We start from the raw sequence: 16,037 nt of genomic DNA, 5'->3' as shown, positions 1-16,037 counted from the left end.
CCGATGCACAACAAAATGAAACACTGCATGGTCCTTCCCTGCTCCTCTACCTGAGCCTATTGTGACAGCCACTGCGTCAGTCCTTCTTGTTGAGAGCCATTCTCTCCTTTGCTGCCCCTCTGCTTTCCTACGCTCTCCTCCAGGGACTGGTCTCTCCTGGCAATATGTCCAAAATATGCCAGAAAAAGTCATGCCATCCGTGCCTCAAAGGAGCACTCAGGCCATACCTTCCCCAACACAGATCTGTCTGACAGGTTAGCAGTCATGATACTTTCAAGATCCTTTGCCAGCACCACAATTCAAATGCCTCATTTCTTCTTCTCTATTCTTTATTCAACGTCCAACTTTCACATGCATCTGAAGCAGTCAAAATTACCACTATTGGGGTCAGGCACAAGTAACATTCTTGCTTTTCAACACTCTAAAGAGATGTTCTACAGCAGATGTACCTAATGCAACACATCTTTTGATCTCTTGACTGGTGTTTCCATGAGCATCGATTGTGGATTTAACCAGACAAAATCCTAGACAACTTCAACCTTTTCTCCATGTATCATGATGTTTCATTATGTAACTCTTCTGCACAAGACCTCTTTAGAGTAGAGATGTTACTTTAAGGACTAAGGTGCACCTGATTCAAGCCATGGCATTCTCCATTGCCTCATATGCATTGAAAATTGTATATTGAATAAGGAAGGACAGAGAAAAATGGATGCATTTGAATTGTGGTGCTGGAGAAGAATCTTGAAAGTACCAACGACTGCTAAAGGGACAAACTGGTCTTCCTTGGAAGAAATAGAGAGCTCCTTAGAGACAGGGATGGCTGGACTTCCTCCTACATACTTTGGCCATATTGTCAGAAGAGACCATTCCCTGAAGTAGGACATCATGTTTGCTAGAGTGGCACCCAGTGTAGCTTGGACCATTGGTACTTGCTCAGATACTACCCGTTGAAATGGTTGACGGTTGGCAAATTCTTTTTGATACAGTGACTCTCTGTAGTCATTCCATCTCTTTTTGATGCTTTCTACATCATTCAATATTTGACCTAGAGAATCTTTCATATTGCAACTCAAGGCTTGAAAATTTTCCAGAGTTCTTTCCATTTCAGATCTGCTGAGCATATTCTACCCTTTTTGCTCTTCTAATTCTACACATTTCATTATAATATCTGCTTTTGTCTTCTTGAACTGCCATTTGAAATTTTCTATTCAGATCTTTGACTTCGTTCTTTCTTCCATTTGCTTTAGTTACTCTAGGGTCAAGAGCAAGTTTCAGAGTCTCTTCTGACATCTACTCAGATTTTATCTTTCCTGTCTTTAATGATCGTTTGATTTCTTCATGAAAGATGGTCTTAATGACCTCTCACAGATGTTCAAGTCTTCTGTCATTGGTGTTCAATGCCTCAAATCTGTTCATGAGATATTCTAGAAATTCAGGTGGGATAGACTCAAGGTTGTATCTTGGGTCTTGTGCACATCTTTGCATTTTCTTCAGCTTTATCCTGAACTTATGTAATAGAAATTGATGACCTTTTCCACAGTTAGCCCCTGGCCTGGTTTTTGCTGCTGATATTGAGCTTCTCCATTATCTCTTCCAAAAGATGTAATCGGTTCGATTTCTGCAATCCCATCTGGGGAAGTTCATGTGCATAGGGTCTCTTGTGTTGTTGAAAAAAGATATTTGCTAAGAAAAATATATTTGTCTTTGGTTGTGCAATTTCTATCATTTGATATCCAACTTCATTTCTATAACCAGGACCATATTTTCCAGCTACTGTTCCTTCCTCTTTCTTCCAATCACCAATGCATTTTAATTGCATGTTTGATCAATTTCTGATTGAAGTCTTTGGTAGAATTCTTAAATTTCTTCACCACTTGCTGGTGCTTGGTGCCCAAATTTGAATAATATTTGTATTGATTGGATTTCCTTGAAGGTGGATAGATATAATCCTATCATAGACAGTATTGTACTTCATGAGGAATTTTTCAATGTCCTTTTTGACAATGAAGTACATTTGTCTGTCACATTGTCGTATTGTGGTGGCTTGTCTCTCTGTGATGCTGAAAGCTATGTCCAGTATTTCAAATTCCAACAGGGTCACCAAACATGAACCGGTTTCAGTGGAGCTGTCAAACTAAGAACAGTTAAGAGGAGCTTGGCTCCCCGCTTGGAAAGAAAGGGCCCCTGAAAACTCTATGCATAGCTTTGAATCATTGCCAGGAGTTAGAGTCTACCAAAAATCCTCACAACTGGACCCTGGTGTAAATGGAGAAAATGTTGACATTGTCAACTATTGCATCTTGCTTGTATCCACAATCAGTACTCATGGAATCAGTAATAAAGAAATAAAATCACACATTGCAGTGGGTAAATCTGCTGCACAAGACCTCTTTAAAGTGTTGAAAAGCAAGGATGTCGTTTTGAGGGTCAAGGTGCACCTTCGTTAGGCCACGTATACTCAATGACTTCAAATGCATGTAAAAGTTGGACACTGAATAAGGAAAACCTAAGAACTGAAGGAATTGAATTATAGTGCTGGTGAAAAATACTTAAAGTACCATGAAGGGCCAAAAGAACAAACAAATCTGTCTTGGAAGATGGGCAGCCAGGATGCTTTTTAAAAGCAAGAGTGGGAAGACTTTGTCTCGTGTACTTTGGACATGTGACATGAGAGACCAGTCCCTGGATAAGAAAGAGCATCATGCTTGGTGAAATAGAGGGGCAACAAAAAGAGGAAGCTTCTGGACAAGGTGGATTCACAACGTGGCTGCAACATTGGACTTAAACATAAGAAGAAAGGCGAGGATGACACAGGACCTGCAGGGTTTCATTCTGTCAGTCTAAATGTTGCTTATGAGTCAGAACTGACTAGATGGCATTTGACAACAACAACAGGATCGACGTAATTACACATAACCACAATCTAGACGTAGACAAAGAGCGATCAATGAGATCTGGTGGCATAGCAGTTAAATGATTACATGCCCAGTTGCGAATGGAAAGGTGGATGGTTTGAACCCATCCAGCATTGCCACACAAAGAGTTAGCCAAGAATTTCTCATGCAGCAATTCTCCTCTGACACATGGGGTTACTGCGATTTGAAAAGCAACTAGTTTTGTCATTGTGCTTTCATTGTTGTTGTTGTTGTTGTTGTTATCTTTTTGTTTTGTTTGTTTTTTTAATATCCAGGATAGGTAAATCTATATAGACAGTATTCTTGGAGTTAGAGCAAGGAGGTCAGGGGAGAAGTGAGGAGGTAATGATAATGAGTACAGGCAAGAATAAAATGTTCTAAGATTGATTGTGGTGATGATTGCATAACTGTCTTTAATATGTTTAGACTATGAAACTATATGGTACGTGAATTATGAGAAGTACATCAGTAAAACTGTTCAACTTAAATATATATATAGTGTGTGTATGAATATTCCAACTAAGTGCATGTATAGCCATTTTGAGCTTGCCTGCTCTGCATTTGCTGGAAAACCACACTCAAAGTCTGCTGGCCTTAGATGACGTAAATCTAAATCTCAGAGCTAAAAAGACCCCAACTAGAGCACTGTGACCCAGAGACCTACCACCTTGCTGCCAGGACTATCACCAAATGAGAAGTCCTCCCTTTGGAATATTCTTCCAGTTGCTATTGTTAGGTTCCAAGGAGTCACTTCACCTCTTGCAACCCTAAGCAAGAGTGGGGGAAACACTGCACAGTCCTGCTGCAGCTTCACAGTTGTTCCTATGCCTGAAGCAATTTTGCAGCCACTGTGTCAATCCATCTTGTTGAGGGGCTTCCTCGTTTTTTCCTCTGCCCTTCCACTTTACCAAGGATGATGTCCTTCCCCTGGGGCTGGTTTCTCTTAACATGTCCAAAGCATACAAGACAAGTCTTGCCATCCTTGCTTCTAAGGAGTACGCTTTAGGTACTTATTCCAAGACAGATTTGTTTGTCTTTTAGTAGCCCATTGTACTTTAAAGATTCTTCTCCAGCACCAAATTCAAATGCCTCCATTCTTCTTTGGTAATCATAATTCAATGTCCAACTTTCACATGCATCCCATCGGTTGGGGCAGGCACACCTTAACCCACAAAGTAACAGCTTTGCTTTTCAAGACGCTAAAGAAGTCTTGTGCAGCAGATTTACCTAATATAACACATCTTTTAATCTCTTGACATGCTTCCATGACCATTGATTGTGGGTCTGAGAAAGACAAAATCCTTGAGAACTTCAGCCTTTTCTCCATTTATCATGATGTTACCTATTGGTCCACTTGGGAGGATTTAGATTTTCTGTATATGTGAGGATTTGGTTGAAATACGTACCAAAAGCTGCAAGCATTGATCCTTATCAACAAGTGCCTCAGGTCCTCCTCATTTTCAACTTGAAATCTGCATTTTACAGGTTTTAATAAGTCTTCCTCCAGTCCTGAAGCCACATCTTCTTCATAAAAGCTGATAATTTTCTCAGCATACAGATTGAATAAGTATGGTGAGGGGATAAAACCCTGTCACACAACTTTTCTGATTTTAAACCAGAATAACGTCACTTGTTCTGTTTACAAAACGGCTTCTTGCTCCATGTTTAAGTTCTACATAGCACAATGAAGTGTCTGGAATCACCATTCTTCTCAGAGTTATCCAGTTTATTATGATCTACCCAGTTGAATGTCTTTGCAAAATCAATGAAACACAAGTAAACATCTTTCTAGCATTCTCTACTTTGAGCCAAGACCCATGTCACATCAGCAATGGTACCCCGTGATCCACATCCTCTACTGAATCTAGCTTGAACTTCGAACAGTTTCCTGTTAGTGTCCCTCTGCAGCATTCATTGGATGATCTTCAGCAAAATTTTACATGCATGCGATATCAATGATATTGTTCTACAATTTGAGGATTATGTTGGGTCATCTGGCTTTGGAATGGGTTCAAATAGATCTCCAATCAGTTAATGGGGTAGTTACATAACTTCACATCAACTTGAAGATACAAAAAGTGTAGTGGTGGCATTAAATCTGTCAATCAGGTCACACAGTCTGATGGTGCCTCCTTGTGGGCATGGCCTTCTCATAAGGAAGGCCCTGAGAACCTCCTCTCTTTCTGCCTTCACCTTCCTACTGTTGAGTCACTTGGAGAGCGACAAGAGCCACCGCCATTGGATCCACATGACTTTGTCACCACTAGCCTGTGATTTTCCGGCGTTCTGCATCATTGCATGTGGCTGTGTGAGTCTGAAGAGGGACTTATGGACAAGTATCAGATTTATGGACTTGAGTTGGACTGGGCTGACATGTTTTCTTGATATACAATTTCTTCTTGATATAAAACTCTTTCTTACACATATATGAGTGTCATTGGATTTGTTCCTCTAGTCCACCTGTCTTAACACAGTTGGCCAAGTAGTTGTCTTCCAAATATCTGACATACTATGGAATGATATGATATCTATATTATGTCCCAATAAAAAGCTTTTGATAAAAAATAAATATTAAAAATTTTCAAATGAAATATCTCTTACAGAAAAATGAGTGATTTGAGTGCTTCATCAAATTATTGAAATATTTCAATTCCATCAATTTCCAGAGCTTTAATTTTGGCTAATGCTTTCTGTGCAGCTTGAACTTTTTCCTTCAACACCATTGGTTCTTGCTCATACACTACCTCCTAAAATGGTGGAATGTCAATTAAGTATTTTAGGTATTGACGCTGTATTCTTTCCATCTTCTTTTGATCCTCCTGCATCATTCCATATTTTGCCCATTGAATCTTCTATATTTAAACTCAAGGCTTGAAATTTTTCTTGAGTTTTCTACGTTTCAGATATGCTGAGTGTGTTTTTCCCTTTTGGTTTTCTAACTCTACGTCTTTACACATTTCATTATCATATTTGCTTTGTCTTCTCCAGCAACCATTTTAATTTTCTATTCAGCATTTTGACTTCATCCTTTCTTCTATTTGATTTAGCTGATCTGTGATTAAGAACAAGTTTCAGAATCTCTTCTGACATCCACACTGCTCTTTGCTTTCTTTCCTGTCTGTTTAGTGACCTTTTGCTTCTTTCACAAATGATGGTCTTGATGTCCTTCCAAAACTCATCAAGACTTCTGTCACTGGTGTGCAATGCATCAAATCTGTTCTTGAGATGGTCTCAAAATTCAGATGGAATATTCTTAAGGTCATATCTTGGTTTTTGTGGACTTGTTTTCTTTAGCTTCACCCTATAGTTACATAAAAGCAATGGGTGGTCTGCTCCACACTCAGCCCCTGGCCGGGTTTTAGCTGCTGATAATGAGCTTTATCCACCCTGCCTTTGCACAGATGTAATCAATTTAATTTCTATGTATTCTATCTGGGGAAGTTAATGTGTATAGGGGACTTTGGTGATGTTGAGTTAGTTTTTCAAAATTGTATCATGAGATCTCCAGTTCTGTTTCTTTCACCAGGTCCATGTTTTCCAACTACTGTTCCTTCCTCTTTGTTTCCAACTTTTCATTCCAATCACTAATAATTATCAATATATCTTGATTGCATATTTGATCAATTTCTGACTGAAGTTGTTAGAATTCTTCAGTTTCTTTATCTCTGGTTTGGTGGTGCATAAATCTGAATAATATTTGTACTGATTGGATTTCCTTGAAGGCAGATAGATATAATCCTGTCACCGACAGCATTGTCTCTCATGATTGATTTTGTAATGCCATTTATGACAATGCATGACACACCATTCCTCTGTTTTATTTCAGGTGTAGTAAATCATGATTTGTTAATTAAACAAGAATACTATCAGTTCATTTTAGCTCCCTAATGCCTAATATGTCAATGTTGATGTGTTCCATTTCATTTTCTATGACTTCCAATTGCCATAGGTTTTCAGTAGCCCCTTCCTCTGGATTGGGGAGCCTAGTTCTTCTTCATTGTCTCTTTTAGTGGGGAAGTTCAACTGAAACATGTTCACCTTGGGTGAAGCTCAACCTCATGAAAATATTTCTGAAGACATGAAGAATGGTGAAGAAACCCTAATTTCCCCAGCTATCACAATGAATATTGGCTGGGGTCTTCCAGGCTTGTTTTCAAAGAAGCAGCCATTTAAGTAAAGTCCACATAAAGAAGTACACCAACCTGTGTGATCCAAGGATTGTACACAATATAACCCAAATATTAAGGAGGGAATGATATCAGAGCTTAAATTGTTAACACTTGATTTTCAGACGGCTATGGATGACATTGGAAGCCGGAAATCCATTTGCAGGGTCCACACATGAATTAAGTCCCCTTTGAATCCCCTTGGATCATAGTTGAGGGATATGAATAACCCTGTTATTAGACAGAGAGCATTGTAAAGTCCATTATGGAAGACATAGGTTAAAATGTACTATCTTATCATTTGATCTCCATTTTGATCCATTTTAAAGCTGTTTCAGTTTTGTTTGTTTTTTTAAGTAGAGAGGAAATACATGTGGTTTAAGCTCTCAGTGAATCCCCTCTGACTATGAACCAATGATGTAAATAGTCTTGCTATCCTGTGGAATGCATTGAAAAGTAGAGAAAGTGAATTGTTGCAGGTCTAGTTAGGTTAAAATGTAGCACCCTATCATTTGACTTCCCTTAAGATTCCTATACTTTGTTCTAGTTTTTAATACTTTCTGCTTTCTTTTCTATTGAGATTTTTATCTTTTTTACTTTGTTATTGCTGATTTTTGAAATGTTGTTCTGTATATGAAATGAATGGTAGGTAAATCGATAGAGACAATAATTGGATTAATGGTTCCTTGCAGGTATAGCAAGGCAGGTTGGGAGAAATGAGAAGCTAATAACGATGAGTGCAAGAATAAAGAAAAAGTTCTAAAAATGGTTGTGGTGATAAACTCCTCTTGATGTGACCGAACTGTTGAATTGTATAATAGGTGAATTATAAGCCAATAACCATTGGGGGGGACATGTACAGTCTCAGAAATTTAATAAAAGTTTGCCATGAGTCAGAATCAACTCAATGGAAATGGGTTGGTTTGGGTTAGGTAGTTGAGGCCAACTGCTGTGGGTTAAATGTTAGGCTGCTAGCAGGAAGATTAGGATTTCAAACACATCAGCTTCTTTGTTCAAAAAATAAGAGGCTAGGGTGTTCTGCTCTGGTAAAGATTCACAGTCTCAGAAAGCCTATGTAAAGGTTGCTATCGGTCAGAATCAACTGGATGGCAATGAGGTGGGGGTTTTTTTGTAATTGAACATGTGTCAAAATCATCTGATGGCAAGCGATGAATAGGGGAGAGTTTAGTAGTCAAATAAGAACCATTTGCAACATCCAGGGGTCTAAACCTGTCAGAGAAGATTCCAAATGAATCTTACTGGGTATTTACTGCCACGTTGTGGTCTATCTTTCATTGCTCAGCCATGAAATCCTTCCAACCAACTATAGACCCTCACTGGTTAATGAGTAGAACAAAATGAGTAGAATGAAAACTTAAAAAAAAACTGTCTCAAATGCATGGTTGGTAGCTGATGTATTCATCATAGTTACAAGTGGCATTGCTGAAACAGAAGCGGGCCATGATTGGGACGTGTACATTTGATCAGACAGAGAAACGTACAAATTTGGTCTAGGGATTTGCAAGGCAGTCAGAGCATGACTCATGATGATGCAACCCCCAATAGAATGGTCTCCATCAAGGACACACCCAAGAAAATCCCCAGGAAGGTTTGCTCCTTGCTGGGCTTGCTGGGGAGGAAGTGGTGGGAGTAGGGGGGATGGAGGAAGCATACATTCTAATGCATTTTGTCTGAGGGCAAGTCTATTACATCTCTTTTCAGTCATTCCAGGGAATTCAATGTAGGTTTGATACACTTGGGGACTCCACAAATGGGTTTGGAGCTTTCACTGTGATCCATAGCCTTCTGAAAACCAAGGTTTCATAATTTAAGCTTCAATTCAATTTCCTTCTCTGATCATGGATTTTATTATTTACAATCCTTGGATCGCACAGGATGGTGCCCCTTCCATGCATAATTTAATTTTTTTATTTGAAAAAAAAATCTTAATGATTACATAAGGTACAAACGATTTCAAAATTCCTAAGGGGGAGATCTGGAGCAGAAACCCCAACATTCTCATTCTACAACTCCAAATCTCAAACCTTATGATTTATAAAATGAGAAAATAAGCTTATCTCTCAGTATATACTTAACACTGGGTGGTTTCTCTGCAGAAGAAAGAAGAGGCTATCTGCTCCCATAAATGTTTACAGTCTAGAAAGCCCAATATAGGGTCACTGAATTGAAATTGCCTCAATGGTAGAGGGTTTAGGGGTTAATCAGTATTTGTGGATCTCTGCTAGTGAGATTGTAAAACACTCGGCTGATAACTGAAAACTTGGTGATTTGAAGCAGCCAGTGGCTCTTTAGGAGGAAAACCCTCTTGTTAATCTGCTCTTACAAAGATTAAAACAAAAAAATAAATAAGTTATTGCTGCCAAATCAAGTCAAACTCATCGTGACCTTATAGAACAGAGTACAACTTCACCATAGGGTTTCCAAGGTTGTGGGTTGATAAGCATTGTCTGCTTGCTGAAAGTTTGACTGGAAGTTGGAACTCACCAGCCACTTCATAGAAGAAAAATGAGGCAGTCTGCTCCCATAAATATTTACAGCCCCAGAAACCCTATGAGGAAATTCAGTAGTGGGTTATGCTTGAGGGAAGCAGAAGGCCACCTCTTTCTCCAATGGAGCTAATGGTGGGATTGAATCACTTGTCATTGGGTTAGTAGCCAAGTGTTTTAATCACTGTGCCACCGGGTCTCCTTGTACCATCCAAGGACCTTTACATCTCTTCTGAGTAGAATCTTACACAAGGTGAGAAGAGACAGTGACATGCAGCCACACACAGGAAGCAGACAGCATGGTAACCACAGTCTTCCTAAGGCACTCGCTACTTCTAACCTGAGATCGCTCACCATTTTTGAAGTGGAGGAAACAGAGGACAGTAAGATCCCAGAGGTCTGAGACTGGGAGCTGGACTTGGTCTTCCTGGTGATCCATCTCTTGTATTCTTCTCGCACCTACAAAAAGAGGCATATGAGGTTGACATGCATCACTCACAGATGCAGGAACGGGGATCTGCACCAACATGTCTGGAGGAGGGATTTAGTGGGGGCCTACGTACCTGATGGTTGAGCAGGCAGTGAATGAGAAAGATCAAGGCCCCTTGCAGGCTGTTGATGATGGTGAACAAATAGGCCATAAGACTGGCTATGGGTCCAATCTGGAAAATTCCCAACACCCAGGAGCAACCCAAAATGAAGAGTTGGGCAAAAGCCTTGAAGGTAAGTAACCTGGAGGAGATTTGCAAAGGACAAGGCTCAAGAAAGAAACCATGGGTTGTGCAAATGTTTAAGTTAAGTTAAGGTTAAGTTAAATCTACCCAAAGGCACCTCAAATAAAGACCTGGGATATGCTTATAGAAGAGTACAGCTTTGAAAATCCCATGAAGCATTTCTACTTTGCACATACAAGGTTGTCATGAATCAGAATGACTGCAGCTACCAACAAGGTTCTGAGAAGTCTGCCATTCCCTGGTAGGCTGCACTCCCAGGAACAAGGTCTGTGACTGCCACTAGGTGACCTACCACCTGGGTTGGAATAAACACTTGGCAGAGTCTTAAATGGCCACAGATATGAAAACTGAATCCCATGGACATTTAAAATGTTCTGGCCTACAGATTTATGTGGATTTAGAAATATGTTGTTAGTTTCTGCCAAGCTAGGTATCCACATGACTCTACTTGGGTCCACAATTAGTACCCTTGGAATCAGCAATCAAGAGACTACATGAGGCATTGAATTAGGAAAATCTGCTGAAAATAGCTCTTTAATAAATGCCTGCCCAGAGCATTTTGCATACACACACACACACACTAGGATAGGTAAAACTATATAGACAGTAACTGTATTAAAAGTTTCTTGGATTATGGTTGATAAAGCACTGGAAGCACTCAAGACAGCTACTTGGCCAACTAACTGGAAGAGATCCAAATTTATACCCATTCCAAAGAAAGGTGACCCAACAGAATGCTCAAATTATAGAACAACAATGGTTGCAGCAGGACATTAATAGGGAATTGCCAGAAGTTCAGGCCATGCAGAAGAGGACATGAAACAAGGGATATCATTGCTGACGTCATACGGATCTAGGATATAAGCAGATGATTGATATAAGCATGTTTGATCTTGGATATAAGCAGATATAAAGATGTTTACTTATGTTTTATTGACTATGCAGAGGCATTCAACTGTGTTGACAGTAAAAACATTAATAAGCTTGAGAAGAATGGCAATTCCAGAACACTTCATTGTACTCAGGAGGAATTATACATGAATTAATAGGCAGTTGTGTGAACAGAAAAAGGGTTTAAAATCGGGAATAACCACAGGGAATCCAGGACAGATGAACCCCTCATGACCAGTGGTAAGAGAGGCAATACCGGGAGAGTGGAGGGAGGGTGGGGTAGAAAGGGGGAACTGATCACAAGGATCTACATATAACCCCCTCCCTAGGGGATGAGCAACAGAAAAGTGGATGAAGGGAGACGTCGGTCCATGTAAGACATGACAAAATAATGATAATTCTTAAATTATCAAGGGTTTGTGAGGAAGGGTGTGGGGGAGGGGGGAAATGAGGAGGTGATAACAAGGGCTCAAGTAGAAAGCAAATGTTTTGAGAATGATGATGGCAACAAATGTACAAATGTGGTTGACACAATAGATGTATGTATGGATTGTGATAAGAGTTGTATGAGCCCCCAATTAAATGATTTAAAATAAATAAAACGATTACCCCATTTTTTTAAAAAAAGAAAGAAAGAAAATTTAATGAACTGTTTTGAAGCCTCCTTTGTACATGTTTGAAATAAAATTATTTGAATGTCAAGAAAAATTACACAGTTCAGAATTTATTTTTAAAAAAGGAATAATATTGGGCAGTATTATCCTCACACCATATTTGTTCAATCTGTAGGCTGAAAAAACTCATCAGAGGAACTAGTGTATATGAAGAAGAATGTGGCATTAACAACTTGACATATGCAGATGGCACAACCTTGCTTGCTGAAAGTGAGGAGAACCTGAAGCACTTGCTGATGAAGACCACGGATTGCAGTCTTCAGTATGAGTTGCAACCAAATCCTCACATGTAAGAAGACCAAAAATCCTCACACAGAGACCAGTAGGTAGCATCATGACAAATGGAGAAAAGGGTGAAGTTGTCAAGGATTTTGCCTTGGATTGGCTCCACAATCAATGTTCATGGAAGCACCAGTCAAGAGATCAAAAAATGTGTTACATTAGGTAAATCTACTGTACAAGACCTCTTTAGAGTATTAAAAAGCAAGGATGTTACTTTGAGGACTAAGATGACCAGACCCAACCTGTGGTATTTTCCATTGCCTTATATGAGTATGAAAGTTAGACATCGAATATGGATGACCAAAGAAGAATTGATGCATTTGAATTGTGGGGCTGGAGAAGAATCTTAAAAGTACCATGGACTAGTAAAAGGACAAACCTATCTGTCTTGGAAGAAGTACGACCAGAGGGCTCCTTAGAGGCAAGGATGGTCCTACATACTTTGGACGTATTGTCAGGAGAGACCAGTCCCTGGAGAAGGACATTGTGCTTGGTAAAGTGGGCTGGGGGACAACTAAAAAGAGGAAGGCTTCAAAGAGATGAGTTGACAACATGGCTGTGATAATGGGCTCAGGCATGGGAACAAGTACAAGGATGTGAAAGATCCTGCAGTGTTTCTATCTGTTATGTACAGGGTCAATATGAGTCAGAGCCAACTCAATGGCACATAACAATGGCGTACAGTTCTGGTGGGGGAAGTTGGGTGGAAATGAAGAACTATTAATAAAGAGTACAAGAAAGAAGAAACTGCTCTAAAGTTTATTGTGGTGATGATTGCACAGCTCTTTTTAATACGTATAAATCACTGAATTATACCATATGAGAATTATATGTCAATAAAACCATTAAAAATTTTAAACAAAACAAAAAGGAAAACAAAACAAAAAATGTTAACAGCCACTCAAAAGGTTAAATAGGAAACTTTGGGAGCAGAGAGTTTATGCTAATGGTACGAGAATAATTTGTATCTTTAGGATGAGGATGGTTGTACAACTTGAAGAATGTAATCAAGGTCACTTAATTGTACATATTGTTGTTAAGTTCCAACCCATAGCTGCCCCATGTGCAACAGAATGAAACACTATCCAATCCAGCACCGTCCTCACAATTATTCTTATATTTGAGCCCATGGTTACAGCCACTGTGTCAACCCATCTTGTTGAGGGTCACCTTCTTTTCCACTGCCTCTCAACTTTACCAACCATGATGTCCTTCTCCAGTGACTGGTCTTTCGTGATCACATAGCCAAAGTATATGAGATGAAGTCCCATTATCCTTGCCTCTAAGGATCATTGTGCTTGTAATTCTTCCAACACAGTTTTGTTTGCTTTTTTGGCAGTCCTTGGGACTTTCAATATTCTTCACCAGTATCGAAATTCATTTGATTCAATTATGGAATCAAGTGAATGGATTCTTCTTCAATCTTCCTTATTCAATGTGCAGTATTCACATATATATTGATTATGTAGAAATTGGTTTTATAACCCTTCTCGGCCTTTTGGCTAAGACCAAGTGTATAAATTGATTTTATTTGTAGCCTACCACTTCAACAAAGAGCCCTAGTGGTGTAATGGCTAAACACTCAGGTGCTAATCAAAAGGCCAATAAATTGAACTCACACAGAAGCTCCTTGCGAGAAAGTCCTGGCCATTTGTACCCCTAAAGATGACAGCCTGGGGCAATTATCCTCCATCAAATGGGGTCACTACAAGTTGAAGTTGGCCCAATAGAACTTAACAACAAAAATATATATTCAACAATGATACACAAATATGAATATATGTACACATCATGTATCCCTGTTGAATATATATTCATATTGATATGTGTGTGCCATTGTTGATATATACATACACATTTATATATGACATCTTTAAAATGTTAAAAATCAGAATGAATTCAAGATGAATCAAAGACTTACCTATAAACCGTAGAACAATAAAGGCCATCAAGAAAAAAATTGGGACAAAGTTAAAGGTTCTACTACAAGGCCCCAATACACTACTGCACATAATGAAAAATATTCACACTATAGAAGACAAAATGATGGAAGGACTAGGAATTTCTAAAACTATGACATCTGTGCACATCAAAATACTTCAGCAAAAGAATTAAAAGAAAGCCTGTAGATTGGAGGAAATATTTAGAAATGATATATAAGATAAAGGGCTAATTTCAAAAATCTATAGAAAACTACAACACCTTCATAAGAAAAATACAATAGTCCAATAGAAAAGATATGAACAAACAATGTACTAAAGATGCCATCCTGGTGGCCAACAACCATATAAAAAATATTCACATTCATTAGCAATAAGAAAAATATGAATTAAAAACAACAATGTGATTTAACTTTACACTGTAAATGTCTGCAAAATTACCAAGAAAATATAAAAGCTAGAAAATAATAAATACTGGAGAGGACGTGGTGAGTTTATAATGCTGGTGGGACTGTAGAATTGTACAACCATGATGGAAATCAATATGGTGCTTCCTTAAACAAATGAAACTCCAATTACCTTCTGATCCTGCAATACCTTCATAGAGTGTATACCCTAAAAATCTTTTTTTTCTGTGAGTTAGCAGCTCAAAATGTATCTCACAACATCACCAGGGCTCTCCCATAAGCCTTATCGTCTGAGACACCTTGTAGACAGTTTTACTCTGTCACTTGGGATCTTTATGCATCAACTCAATGGCTCCCAACAACACCTCTAAAGAGTAGTGGTTTGAACCAACAGCACCCAGCAAGAAAGGCTTGGTGATATGTTCACCTACAGTTCATAACCTAGAAAACCCTATGGGGCAGTTCTACTTTGTCACACAAGGTCACCATGAATTGAAATTAACTCAACATCATCTAACCAAAAACAATAGATGAAGAAGCCGAGACACAGGAAGGTTATATGACTTCCTTAAGGTCACACAGCTAGTCAGTGGAAGAGCTAGGTTTCAGTCCAGTCTGACTCCAGCTCTAGACACTGTACTATTCTAATCAAGCCTCACCAGCCACACTCCTCGTCCTTGGACACAGGGCCAAGCACTCAATAAGCATTTGCAGGAGAAAATAAGAAAGAGGGTCTGTACCTGCTGTCTTTGAGTGTTGAAATGTCTGTGTTGACACAAGAAAGTTTCTTCCTCAGGTTCCACAATGTCCAGGTGAGGAGGATAGTGTTGACCTACAAAGACAAGCAGAGGGATATACCTACAAGTTAGAATTAAAGCCAGGGTAAAGACATAGACCATGGCCTTGAATGGATAGTTCTTTCTTTTCTAGTTCTTCCCTTAGCATCTCAGGTGCCCCTAGTAAACTCATTAGGTCACTAACCAAGAGATTGGAGTTTCAAGTCCACTCAGAGGTGCCTTGTAAGAAAGGTGATGTACTTCCAAAATATCAGCTATGGAAAATCCTAGGGAGCATAGTTCTACCCCAACATACATGGAGGCGCCACCAATCAGGATCAAGTCAGGATCAAGTTTCAGTATGGTAAATTACTTTATATGGCCCTTCTATCTGTGGTCTTTTGATTCCCACAAAATGATGGGGTTAGCCTATGCAATAAGCTGTTTGTGACCACTACAGGGATTGGGCAGCCTGGGAACAATGTAAATACAGTTTTCAGAACTCTATTGAGGGGATTAATCCATTTTGCCATTTTGCTGGAGTTAAAAGGAATCAACCCCAGAGGTGGGAAGGGGACCTCACTACCATCAAGAGGAAGGGCCAGGAGTGGAACCCCATCCTTTTAACTTAGCATCACTGAAATGAGAACCTCCAAGACTCTGAAGACAGAGAGAGAGAGAGAGAGAGAGAGAGAGACTAGAGAGGGTGAGAAGTGACAGCAAGCAGAGCAGAGTCCAGTGA

At 39.3% G+C, this 16,037-nt stretch overlaps 1 protein-coding gene across 1 annotated transcript in view; it reads right to left on the bottom strand.

The window, feature by feature from the left end:
• The window catches only part of ADGRE1 (adhesion G protein-coupled receptor E1), a 76,059-nt gene that overhangs the window by 1,554 nt on the left and 58,468 nt on the right, over positions 1–16,037 (bottom strand). The window contains exons 15-17 of the mRNA XM_045300066.1: positions 15,260–15,351; positions 10,155–10,323; positions 9,946–10,050 (exon numbers count right to left, since the gene is read on the bottom strand). Coding sequence (XP_045156001.1) covers positions 9,946–10,050; positions 10,155–10,323; positions 15,260–15,351 — 366 coding nt within the window. The remainder of the gene's footprint in view (positions 1–9,945; positions 10,051–10,154; positions 10,324–15,259; positions 15,352–16,037) is intronic.

This window comes from Echinops telfairi, unplaced genomic scaffold (genome assembly GCF_000313985.2).
Source record: "Echinops telfairi isolate 266 unplaced genomic scaffold, ASM31398v2 ScPeMD7_7459;HRSCAF=8497, whole genome shotgun sequence".
Classification (NCBI taxonomy): domain Eukaryota; kingdom Metazoa; phylum Chordata; class Mammalia; order Afrosoricida; family Tenrecidae; genus Echinops; species Echinops telfairi.
The sequence above is the reverse complement of the archived record's forward strand: the minus strand, read 5'-3'. Positions and strand labels throughout refer to the sequence as shown.